Source organism: Pseudorasbora parva, chromosome 13, assembly GCF_024679245.1.
Source record: "Pseudorasbora parva isolate DD20220531a chromosome 13, ASM2467924v1, whole genome shotgun sequence".
Lineage (NCBI taxonomy): Eukaryota > Metazoa > Chordata > Actinopteri > Cypriniformes > Gobionidae > Pseudorasbora > Pseudorasbora parva.
The window spans coordinates 33,778,071-33,791,573 of record NC_090184.1 but is presented as its reverse complement, the minus strand read 5'-3'; the positions used below and the strand labels follow the sequence as shown (position 1 = coordinate 33,791,573).

At 36.8% G+C, this 13,503-nt stretch overlaps 1 protein-coding gene across 1 annotated transcript in view; it reads right to left on the bottom strand.

Moving 5' to 3' along the window:
- Positions 1-556: 556 nt before the first annotated feature.
- The window catches only part of skia (v-ski avian sarcoma viral oncogene homolog a), a 74,909-nt gene continuing 61,962 nt past the window's right edge, over positions 557-13,503 (bottom strand). The window contains exons 2-7 of the mRNA XM_067414077.1: positions 12,023-12,142; positions 11,320-11,435; positions 10,565-10,842; positions 8,463-8,791; positions 6,244-6,474; positions 557-4,516 (exon numbers count right to left, since the gene is read on the bottom strand). Of these exons, the coding sequence (XP_067270178.1) occupies positions 4,319-4,516; positions 6,244-6,474; positions 8,463-8,791; positions 10,565-10,842; positions 11,320-11,435; positions 12,023-12,142 (1,272 nt within the window). The 3' untranslated portion in view covers positions 557-4,318. The remainder of the gene's footprint in view (positions 4,517-6,243; positions 6,475-8,462; positions 8,792-10,564; positions 10,843-11,319; positions 11,436-12,022; positions 12,143-13,503) is intronic.

Here is a 13,503-nt window from a genome sequence, read left to right as displayed (position 1 = left end):
ACCAACTAAACAGATTTTCTTTACAGAATCAAAACAATATGGGCCTCATTTTAACAACTTGCATACACACAGATTTTAACTCAGAATGTGCGTAATCTAAAATCCACGGCAATGTTCATATTTATAAAAACTTTTTTTGCGTAGCACCATGTCAGAGCCTAAACAGACCAGAATGTTGATTGGTGCTCTTTTTTTATGTAAGTGTTAATGATATTAATTAGAGGGTGTTAACAAAGCAAATGTCTGAAACCATTCAACTGCACATGATTTCAAGGTCCTTTGCGATCTATACATTTCATAACTGGAAGAGAGGAATAAGGCCTTCACACATTTTTTTGTGTGTGCGTTCCTTCTCTGAGATTAAGAGCAAATGCTGGACGATTTCAGCACAACAAGGCCCTTTATGCCACAGAAAGAATCTTGACCCTGAATTTATAGCTAATATAAATTTAAGGTACGTCTACTGCTAAGTGTAAAAAAGGTATTTGTTATTTCAAAGAAACCGAAAGAAAGATGCTGTTCAACCGTGACTGAAATAACAAACAGAACAAAAAACTTCTGGACAAACAACTTTATTTTTGATTATGGGTCTATACACTGTACATCCTGACACTGCAGTATATAAGCCGAACTACTTTCAACTCTAATCTCATAGAGCTCTCTCTATCTTACATTATAGTCCTTGTGAAGGGAGAGGGGAGGTCTAAGAGGGAGAAAATGGCCAGATCCGGGTGAATAAGTGGCATCAGTAGAAGAAGAAAGCATACATCAATCTCTTACATAAAAATAATTTCAAGAGTTGCAAAGTTTATAGTATATTGTTATAGCAGCAGTGAAGGGCTAATATGATATCGGCATGGGGAAATAAAGAAAACAGATTGTTAAAACAAGAAACTGAATGTGTGATTCAACCAGAACTGATGTATTTGATATTTAGTTGAACGTAACAAAACATTAATAACCGAAAAAAAGAAAGGCATTCTACTGAACATTGCTATCATTCTTTGTAGCACAAAAAGGGAAAAAAAGCAGACTGAATATGCTTGCATTGGGAATACAACCTTTGAAATAATTGTTTTTAAAACATTTTCTTTCTTTCTGTTTTTAAAAACACAACGTAAAATATAACAACTATTATGTAGGTTTTTTTTTCTCATTCTGAAAAAGAAAAAAAGTAACACAATATACATTTATGATACAGTTTTTGTAAAATGAAACCAGCTATATACATTGGTGAATTTGTACTTTTATCGTCAGACTGGCTAATCCTGCTCATTTATCAGCGATGGTATGTCGTTATTGCTGTATTTAAGCTTTTTTGTTAGCAAAAATGGCTCTTTTAGAAAAAAATCCACATTTTTTATATTATATTGGGAGCAAAGGAGCCTCTGTGATCAATTTCTCCCTTTTTCATAGAAAACCGTGAACAAAGTAAACTACACATAAGAATTTGCGTGTAAAAACAACTACAAAACAACCTCATCTGAAATTATTTTTTTTACGTTTTTTTAAATTCATTCCATTTTTTGGTCTGTAAAAATGCACAGCCTCTTGCTACCGTTAAGACGCTGAGCTTCCTTTAGACCCCCGTTTAGGTTCTTCGCCATAGCCTGCAATGTACAGGTCAGGGCATATCATAACATTTCAAAGGCTCTTTTTACATCTATAGCAAAAGTAACCTCTTAAATATATTTTTTATTCCTTAAAAACAGAGAAAGAAAAGAGTTTATTTATTCTGACGTACATTTAAAAGCTATCTTAGTATAAGATTTTATTTCTTTACCAGTGGCAATTCGAGCATTAAATTATGCTATGCATTTTTCTTTTATTTAATTATTCATAGGTTTTGGAAGAAGAAAAAACATCAAAGGAATACTGACAAACTGGCATTAAAACCTATCAAATAAGCTGCGGCTGCTCTTAAGCATTGATAGTCAAGTTCATTCTGGCAAAATGGGGTGAGCAAAAGAGTGCAAAAAAAAACTGCACTACAGAGCTCCCCCAAATGTCAGTGCAAATGGGACGGCCCGCTTTCATCATCTGTCTGCTGTCTGATACAGTCGGTCACCATGGAAACTAGCTCAATAATTGTTCCTCTTCTGGAACCCCAAGGGCCCATATACAGGCACTTGAGGGTCTCCAGCATTGCATATGCGCATAAGGTTTGTATTTAGCCCAAGAGTAATGCCGTTAATGTTGCGTTTAAGATTGTTAAGAGCTGAAATTTATTGTTAAGAGGGTTTTGTTTTCCTTTGTAGTTAAAAACAAAATTAAAATTTCTTTATATTGCATAACATAATCAAAAATTACATATACGGTTTTAATGCCCAATAATGAATATATGAACGGCAGACTTTTTCTTTTAAATTCCATGCATATGAAAGAAATTACATAAGCTTGCTATTTTGAAAGAAGGAACATAAGCAATAAAATATTCACACAATCTGAAAAAAACATCCGTTATAACAACAACAACAACATCAACGACAAAATGAAAAGAGCCAAAACGTAACATACATTCTGATTGCATTGTACCCAATGTATATAAATCACTTATAAAATATATGTATTTTCAACAAAATCTATCTCAGCTAAGTGTGTGAGATTTTAAAGATGCATTTATTACGTTCATTCATCCATCCTCATCTCGTTTGTACACAGTAATACGCTCTTGCTCACAGCTGAGAGGAGCACCTGCATTGATATTTAGACTCCCTTTCACCAATGCTAGACTGTTTGTGTGTCCTATCGGTTCTGAACGGCTTTAAATTTGATTTGGAAATGTCTCAAACCTGTAGGAATCCAGGACAGTAACAATAACACTTTAGCAACGATTATAATCATATATCGATAACTATGATAAATGTTGAATCAAAGTCAGATCGAGGAGACGGCTGTGTGCGCCATCCACGTTTCGGCAAGCAAGCATGTAGAACCTTTTTTCTTTTAATTCTTGCGGTTTTATTTACAATAGTTTGTCTTAAACACATGATTACATTGCATGTATTAGAATGGCATATAATTAACAAAAATGCTTATTTCAATTTTATACTTAGGAATACTAAAAACTCTCTGAGATAAATGTGTGGGAGAGTGTGGGAGCGTAATGCATTTAGACAGTATTTTGTAATGACAAAGTGCGATTCATTATTGTAAAGATAAAAAACGAAACAAAAAACAAAGCAAAAAGAAAAAAAAAAGAAACATTTTCATATTTACATATTATAATTTACTTAAAAAGAACAACTTGTGGTTCTTGATCACATGACACCTCCTGCCCTAGAAGCCGTATTATTTAATTTTTTTATGCTTTTAGTTTATTCCTAAAAAAAATGGCCGCCCACAATCGTGAGCCGTGCCAGTTGTAAGCACCTCAGCCCACGGAGAAGCTGTACGCGTGTGTGACGAGAAGAAAACCCAAACCGTCACGGAGAGCAAGAGCCACAAACCTCCAATTCCACCGTGATCTTAAGATCCGCCGACAGGTTTTGACCTGCACTTGTGGCGTATCACACGACAGCTTGTGTTTGCCATTAAAAGAAAGTGCTCATGGCTTGATCATAACACTTACTTGAATACAAGTATCTCTCCCTTTCAACAGGGCTGAACTTCTTCACCTCTAGCTCTCCAAAGCCCTTCAACGCTCTCCTGACCAGTATCTCTTTAACATTGTTAAAGATACAAGTGTGTGTAACCATTTGTCTCCATGGCTTTTTTTAACCAGTACGACATGTATGTACATGTAAAAGAGGGGTAAATTTGAGGCTCACTGAAGCTTTTATCTCACACGCTCACTAACAAATCTCTTAAATAGCTTATGAAGTGATTTTCACCATACTTCCTCTTAACGAGTGAGGAGCAAGGATTTCAGGATGGGATGATGAGTCCGTGTCTCTTCGATAACAATGTGGGGTGGACAGCATGCTGTTCAGGTCATCATAAAAATCGCTGTGTAAAATTTTTCATTGTATCACCAATTTGTTTGTCATAGAAAAGTCTTCATTTCAAAATGTATTCAGTTTCAGGCACAGTTAGCTTTTGTGCTATTGGCTTCTTCCTTTCTAAATGGACTTTTGCATTTTTTTCTTCTTTATTTGTATGTCTGGTTGGAGGCGAGGTGCATTTTCAGTGCTCTCAAAGTAAATCGTTTTCTAGAATGTGTCTCAAAAAACGTTCAGGATACTTCCAGTTTTGCGCTGGCTAAGAGGCATGATGGGCGGGGCTAACCCGCATGCTAGTTGACATGATTGGGCGGTTGGTGCTGTCAATCAGGGCGGTGTTGATGTGGATTGGGCGGAGTCAAGAGATAGAGAGAGGATTAGTTGTTGGAGTCTTTGGCGGGAGGGGGTGGTGCGTCTGTGCCGTTCTTGCTGGGGCTTTTGGGCCACAGCTGTTCCTGTAGCTCCTTGACCATTCTCTCCAGGTGTTCCCGTGCCTCCCGCTCCTGCATCAGATCGGCTCTCAGCTGCTCTCGGTCTGCCTCGGCGTGCTGCAACTTTACTTGCAGATCCTCAATCTGAAAAAAAAAACAGCATATAAAGATGAGAAAAGATAATAAAATCTTTTGCTAACAAATCATGTAAAGTGACAAAATGCTTCAGCACTTTAGTCACAGCGTATTAGACGATTAAAGAGTTAGTTCACCCAAAAATGAAAGTTCTCTCATTTATTACGTTCTACACCCGTAAGACAAATGAAGATATTTTTGTTGAAATCCGATGGCTCATTAAGGCCTCATTGACAGCAATGTCATTTCTTCTCTCAAGACCCATAAAAGCCACTAAAGACGTCTTTAAAAAAGTCTCACTACAGTGGCTCTACAATAATTTTATGAACCGAGGAGAATAGTTTTTGCACAAAAAAATTGAAATAACGACTTATATAGTGATGGGCCGATTTCAAAACAAAGATTCGAACGTTATAAATCAGCGTATCGATTCATGATTCGGATCGCCACGAATCAATACGCACGCTGATTCATATCGGTTTGAAACCTTGTTTTGAAATCGGCCTATCGCTATATAAGTCATTATTTCGTTTTTTTGTGCACAAAAACTATTCTCGTCGGTTCATAAAATGATTGTAGAACCACTGTAGTGAGATGGGCTTTCTAATGACGTCTTTAGTGCCTTTTATGGTTCTTGAGAGAAAAAATGACATTGGTGTCAATGGAGGCCTTTCTGAGCCATCGGATTTCAACAAAAATATCTTCATTTGTGTTCCGAAGATGAACGGCGGTCTTACGGGTGTGGAACAACATTAGGGTGAGTAATTAATGATAGAATTTTCATTTTTGGGTGAACTAACCCTTTAACAAATGTTGTACAAATATAATGCTTTTATGAAAAAAATGGCTCTCGTTGGAAAGATTATTTTTTGTGAATCACTGTTATTTTAGTATTATTTCTATATAGTATTATAGTATTTATTCATATTTTTTATTTTAGTGTTGGTAACTTTGTGCTTTTGTGATTTGTATTAGTTGTATATATATATATATATATATATATATATATATATATATATATATATATATATATATATATATATATATATATATATTAATTTATGTGTGTAATTTTAGTTTTAGAAATTAGTACTTCTGCTAAACCTTCAGCAACATTAATTTTTTTTTTTTTACTTTTTCCCTTTTTTTTTTACCTCGTTGTTTTTGCATCAGACAGTTGCTGTTCTGATTGCAACAATGAATTATATCAGCTGATATCGATATTGTTTTAGTAGATGTAAATAGCATCAGTGTAGCTTCATTTTGCTAGTAGACTGCAGTGTCGCTGACCACTTTTTCAAAAAGGCTGCATGCACAACGACATACAAATACACAAACAACGGCAGACAAGCATCTCAGTGATGTCTCTCTCTTGTTTAGTCTGAAGCACACATCCCTGACAGGAAGTTACCCGGTTTCCTTCTGAGAAATGAAACGTATCTCATCAGACTTGCAGGGCCACACCCCGTCTGAGAGTTCATTCGAATGTGTGTGTGGGTGGGGTGTCATGTTGCATCAATCTAAGCATACTTTAGATAACTCTTCATTAAACAGACACTTGTTTATCCAAAGCCACTTCCAGTACATTTATAGGACAGGGACAGTCACTGTGGAAGAATCTGTGGTTTAATGTTTTGCTCAAAGGCATTATTGTAATGAATCACACCTTTCGGTTACTAGTCCAGATTTTTAAACGTTAGTTTTAGAAACAGTGTGAGAGATGTGATTGAACTAACCTGTGCAGAGTACTTGGCTCGCAGACGGCCTGCCTCACAGCCCTTGTCGCACACTCGTAGCTGTCTGGCCTGCTCCAGCTCTCTCTTCAGCCGTATACGTGACTCGTTGGCCTCTCTCATCTTCCTCTCACTTTCGGCACGCAGGCGCTCGATCTCCTTGCGCAGGTTCCTCTTCGCCTCTGTCGCCTCTCGGAGCTTCTCCTTCTTAGCAACACGGAGAAACTCCAGCTCCTGTGGAAGGCATCGGAATACAATGATGATTATTCACTCTTTTATTGAATGCGATGATATGTATATATAATAAATATGACGAGCGTATTTATGAAACATGAGCATAATGGATGTCTGTATAAATCATAAATCCATGATTAGGTCAATTTTCCCACAGATTTTAATGCAAAAATCTACATAAGATGGTTTTACAAAATGGTCTTTTACACACTAGGGTTTACATGTCTTGTTTTAATAAAAACTGGTGTGTTTTAACAAAACTTGAACACTAAGTTGGTCTAAATTCCTCAAGTTGCACTACACAGTTGAAAAAGAGTAACAGCATTTTCAGTTTTAGGGCTCTATCATACACCCATTGCATTGTGAAACCAGGCACAGGCAAGTGTTTTTTGCTAGTATCAGCCCGACGCAGTAATTTTTTTTCTTTTCTTTTTTAACGTCCAGCACCACGTTGTTTAAATCTGTTCGCTCTTTGCCATGCTGGTTTGAAAACGATGTGTGTTTAGACATTTTGTTGGCGCGTTGCTATTTTGAGGCAACGGAAAATGACTGGACCATGGACCAACAAAAATCTGGCCTAAAGCCAATAGCACAGTATTTTGTGTTATTTAAAGGGCGCATTAGTAATGTGCGCATTAGTAATGAAACTTTCAGTCTTTCCGCTAGCAAAGCGGAATGTAAATAGCGAATCTGCCATTGTACAAGCGCAACTGGCTTTTAAAGAGATGAGAATCTGATTGGTTTATTGCATGTTATGCCCAAAACACTGGACCATGCTCATAGCGTGCAGGCCACTTTTTCCATGGTTAAACTACCAAAGCGGATTTGGACCTGTGCCATGCGCTTCAGAACCTCTGCTCAGATAGTTAAAATAGGGCCCTTATTTGTCTGGTTGATCATGGACTATATATATGAGTGAAATAAAAATGTTTGACTACTGCTAGAACAATTCAGTGCTGTGAGTTTCAGTTGTAATACCTTGAAAAGTTGCATTAAAGGATTAGTTCGCTATACTGTCCATGTCCAGAAAAGGAATAAAAACATCATCAAAGTAATCCATATGCGACATCAGTTATATTGAAGCATCGAAAATACATTTTGGTCCAAAAATCACAAAAACTACGACTTTATTCAGCATAGTCTTCTCTTCCGTATTTGTTTTCAATCCTCAAATAAAGATTAGAACGGTTATGAACAGCGAATTGATTAATGATTCGGATCGTGTGTCACACTGCCAAATCAAGTGACATTGGCGATCTGAATCATGAATCAATACGCTGATTCATAACCGTTTTAATCTTTATTTTAGGTTTGAAAACAAACGGGGAAGAGAAGAAAATGCTGAATAAAGTCGTAGATTTTGTTATTTTTCGACCAAAATGTATTTTCGATGCTTCAAGAGATTCTAATTAACCAACTGATGTCACATATGGACTACTTTGATGATGTTTTTATTACTTTTCTGGACATCGACAGTAAAGTGTGAATACACTTAGATACGCTGTTGGACTAAATATATACAGACACAATAGACACAATAACTTCAGACACAATAACTGTGTCTGAAGATGAACGGAGGTCTTACGGGTGTAGAATGACATAAGGGTGAGTCATTAATTACATAAATTTCATTTTTGGAACTAACCCTTTAATGATATCTGCCATTTACTTATGGTCATATAAGTAAATGGAATTGTTGCAGATTGTTGTTGAATTGTTGCAGACATCAAAGTAGTTGTTTAATTATAATAATAATAATAATAATAATAATAATAATAATAATAATATATTGATCCCATTGCAGACATCAAAGTAAATTATAATTATACATGATATTATATGAAATAATTACATCTAAAATTAATATGGTGAATATTTATGAAATTGTACAATTTACACAAGAATATATTTATAAATGCTAAAAAAATAAAATAATAATAATAATATTTGCCTTGTTTTACATGAATAATGTCTGTGTGTGTTTGTACCTGCTGCAGGCTCCGTTTGGCCTGTAAGGCGGATCCGAGCTTCTCTTCCTGTTTTACCCTCATCTTCACTATCTCGTGTAAAAACTTCTCCTTTGACTCTTTTGAGTCCAGGCCGTTGTCCAATGCCTGCCTTAGCGTCTCCAGCTCTGACTCCAGGTGCGTCATGGCGTGCCCCTCCACTCCAGACACTAGGGGGCTTTCAGGGGGCCCGCTGGCTGGCGTCAGAACTGCTGGTAAGATGGCTCCGGGGCCGGAGGGAGAGCTCAAGTCTTTAGCCGAGCTCGAGGATGTAAACGATGGGGAGGAGAGTGAGGAAAGTGATGAGGTGACTAGGGGAAAAAAAAAAACAGAGAAGAAGTTTTGAGTGGCGGATCAGACTACGCGGGTTTCATTAATTCCGATGTCGGCAGCAATAGAAATGTTTTTTCAAGCACCTGTCAAATACACAAGACATGCTTTAAAATGAGCCATAAAGGATGAGGAACAGAAAAACCCTCATTGATTTTCTGCCGCATTCACACAAGAGCTTTTACCGTTCTAATCCACCTCTCTCCAGAGCGCTCAAGGTTGACTGAAAATGAACTGTGTGCAAATGAAGTGTGGTCGAAATCTCAATGTATTGAAATGAGCACTTTTGTTTCACAGCACAGTTTTAACACACTCAATGTGACATTCTTTCATTCTTTTGAAAGAAAATTATTTTGACTAGGGTCTCAGTTTGTAAAAACTTAAGCAAGGCATTTCAGAGGGTTTAAAAGCAGAATAGCACATTTTTGTCAAAGCACTTAAGTAAATTCCTCCGCACAAAATATGTTATTTAGTGTGTCTTTGTAAAGTTGTCTAAATCTACTTTTTAGTGGTGGATTAACTGTTAAAGGTGGATGAATCTCTGAAAAATAGCAACTTTCTGATATCCTTGTGCATACTGTGTGAAGGTTATTGGGTTTATCGGCTAACGTTCTTGAGTGACAGTAAGTAAATGTGTTCAAGTTTTCTCAGACGAGGTTTGTAAGTGATTTTGTCACACTAATCTCTCACATGTATAATTTTATGAGCTGTGGCTATACTTTCTAAAGTGTGTATTTTCCCATATCGACTTCTATTGTGATTGTATTGTTTTTATAAACCAAAAGGACAAGTCACAATGACATTCTCTGACATTACATATTGCATTTAATCTATAAATTATATATTGTTATTGATATAAAAACAGTATTGTTGTAAAAATGCTGATTTGATGCCTAAGATATATTTTAACAATAAATGCTTTCAATATTGAGAACAATTGTGCTGCTTAATTTTTTTTGTGAAGATTGTTTTCAATGTTTTCAAACTTTTTCAGGATTCTTTGATGAATAGAAATTTCAAAAGTATAGAATGTAGTTGATATAGACATTTTTGGATGTAATGTAAAAATGTAAATAATGTAATAATAATGCAAAAGTCTTTACTGTGCTTTCTTGTTGAATAAAAGTATTAATTGTTACATTTAATCAAAGGTTTTATATATATATATATATATATATATATATATATATATATATATATATATATATATATATATATATATATATATATATATAAATAATGTGAGGTTTTATAAGTATTTATAAAATATAAGGTTTTATACATTATATATATATATATATATATATATATATATATATATATATATATATATATATATATATAATAATGTGTGTGTGTGTGTGTATGTTTTTGTGACTTATGAGCACACAAATGTGTATAATGACATGGGTATGACATAGGTATTACAAGAGGGGGTGAAATATGAGGACATTGGCCATGTCCCCACTTTTCAAAATGCTTATAAATCATACAGGATGAGTTTTTTTGAGAAAGTAAAAATGCAGAATGCTTCCTGTGATGGGTAGGTTTAGGGGTAGGGGCAGTGTAAGGGGATAGAAAATATGGTTTGTACAGTATAAAAACCATTACGAATGTCCCCATATGTCACGTGTGTGTGTGTGTGTGGTGTTGTTACACCACAGAAGCTGTCAATAAATCTTAACTCGCTTTGAACCTGGAACATTCCTTTATTGAGGTGGAGCAACGGTGAAAGGGCACGACACTGTACTCACATTCCTCACGGCTCTCCACTTCCACCTCCACGTCCGACTCTCGCTCCTCCTGAGAGGGTAGCAGGGGCTTGCTGGCTGTGGCCGAGGGGCAGGGTTGTGGGCTGGGGTGGGTCTCACCCGTCAGCCTCCTCTTCCTCCCGTGACTGGCGCCTTCGCTTTCTGCCCCTTGTGGGTGTGAGCTGCTGGGGGCTGAAGGAGAGGCCTGTCCTCCCTTCTGGAGGGGCGTCAGAGCTACGTTGGGAGCAACAGCGCTCTCCAGGCTCTTGTAGTTGTAGAAGCTGCGGAAGAGGATTTGGAGTGAGTGAGCAGACTACGAATGCAGAGATGCTCATTTTTAGTAACAGTTCACAAATGATGCACTGCAGGCTGCTGCTTGTGTAATGGCGTTACCTAATATCATCTTAAAAAGTATGGGCAGAAGTGAATAATCTAAACCAAATGGCAGGTTGACAGGAAAAAAAAAGCATCTCTGCAACCCACAAACGAAGGGTGGGGAGAGAACAACGACTGTTGTGAGTGGTTTCAGAGAAACTGATCGACATCTGGACCGGTGACTCACCCAAACCCTAGTTATGATGGTGAAGTTAAAACCACATACATCTACGCAAACAACCATCAACAAGCTTGCACCATTCTCCTCTGTACAGAAGATCCTTATCATGCATTTGTTTTACACCAATCAGCATATACACACCCTTTTTAAGGTTACTGTTACAATATTTTGCTATATCTTTTGTATATTTGCTATATTTTACCTGTCACGTAACATGCCAGCAGGTCTGCCGGCTCCCTCCTTATCACCAACAGAGATGTTTGGAGACCATGGCCTGAAGGCAGACGGTCTCTGTCTGGGCTGGATGCAGTTGAGCCCCTGCAGCATGACACAGAGAAGTTAATAGACGATAGTTGTGTTACATACAGTACAAGCTTTCACAGTAGAGAACTGCATTCCAACATGACTGCAGAGAACAGAGACCATCTGCAATTTTAGCATGGAAAATTGCATTTAAGAAATTAAATTATTTAAGAAATGCTTGCTGAACATCTCTCAAATTTAACGGGAGAAAGTGAGAGACGGATAAATCGAGCTTGTAGGATGACCAGCAGCACAAGTACACACCGAGGTCACTGTGTCTTCTTGAAATCGGAGAACTGTGCAAGCCTATTTGCAGGCTCTCTTCATTTTAGGAGAATTGATTTTCTTTTTTTCTTTTTTCTTTTTTTTACAAAAGAACATCAGTTATTTTGGGTTGAGATCTTGTTTCAGAATGATCTGATTCTCTGTGGCAAGAAAAAAGTTGCTTGACTCCAAAAATCTTCTCAGGAATGGCCAAGTTTCGTAAACAAGCTGGTATATTATTAACATATACACATAAATAAATATATAATTATCTGAACCATACTCTCATACAACTAAACACGTGCATCCACTGACAGAAAAAAAAGAAGCTTTGTAACCTTATTGGCTGATGCAGAGAGGGATCGTAGCCAATCGGGTTGCTTGTCTTTGTCTCCTGAGGGCGACTGTGCTGGAAAGTCATTGTGTTTGGACTTCTTGGCAGGAATGGGATCAGACGCCTAGAGAGAGAGAGAGAGAAAGAAAGCCAACGAGAGAGAAACGATGAGTGTTGCTCAATATATAAAGAAAAATGAACTCATCATCAGTCTGATTTGTTACATTCATATTCCTTCATTCGGTTCAGCACGCATTGTGCCGCCTAGTCAGGCGTTCTGTTGCCCTACAGCCCTTGAAAAACTACAGAACAGTAATAGAAGGATCGATGCAAGGAGTCAGCCACATTAAACGAGAGCAGCACTAGAGGGTGTCTATCACCTCAGACAGAACTGTGAACTACACACTCACAAAATAAAAATAAAACCATTGAATGAACTTTATTAAATTAAGGAAAGCTTTTCCATAAAAAGTCATTTCAAAATGTTTTTTTTTTTTTGTTGAAATTGTATGAACTTAAATTAATTAAATTAAAATTAGTCAAGACTACTACAAAAATTGGGTCGTTCCAGTTTTGCCATGAAATGTTTTTGGTACACTTCTGGTGAAGAGATGATTGTGGTCTTGTGCTTAGGTTGCGAGTAGTTGCTGTACACACACATACATGTTCCAAGATTGTTTGTGAGGGGTAGAACTGATGAACATATGTAGACTACGGGAACTGAATCAAACTCTTTATTTTTCTATAAAAACTAAAAAGCAACATGGAACTTGTTCACATGCTAAGTGAAGTGTAACTTTTGTAGCATGCCATAATGACCAATTAAAACACTTGTCCTCTGGCATTAGCACAGTTACAGCTCATTGAGAACACACTGATTTCACGTAACCACCCACAGCCTAACCACGAGGTCTTCACAACAATGGTAACCTCAAAAATCGACATAACAAACTCTTTTAAATGTTAAATATAACTGAACACCAAACTTCAACAGGTCTTTTACTCTTTTTTTTCAACATTTACTCTCCTATTTATCCCTATGCAAAGCATGCTGGGAACTAGAAATACATTACCCCATTCAATCAGTGCAGAAGAAATTATTAATGTGTTCCCAACACAATTGGTTTAGGTTAACTTAACATTTTACACATTTAATTTCATTAAACATAATACAATTGCAATACGAGTAATACGAGTGCAAAAGGCAATTAAGTAAAAAACTAAAAATTAGTGTTGTTTCAGCTTATTTAATTTGAATAAACTGAGCAAATAGCTAGAATAATTGCAGGAGACAGGTGCAATGGGAACATATCCGAGGGCTAAAAATGCAAACATTAAATTTAGTATGATCGTTCACACTATGTGAGACTGCATGTAATGTGTGTAAGCCGGAAGGAAAAGGTCCCTGTATTGCTCAGATGCTTAATAAGCTGACAGAACCATCTGCTTTTATGTTGCCACGTGAGCACGCGGGTGCAAATACAC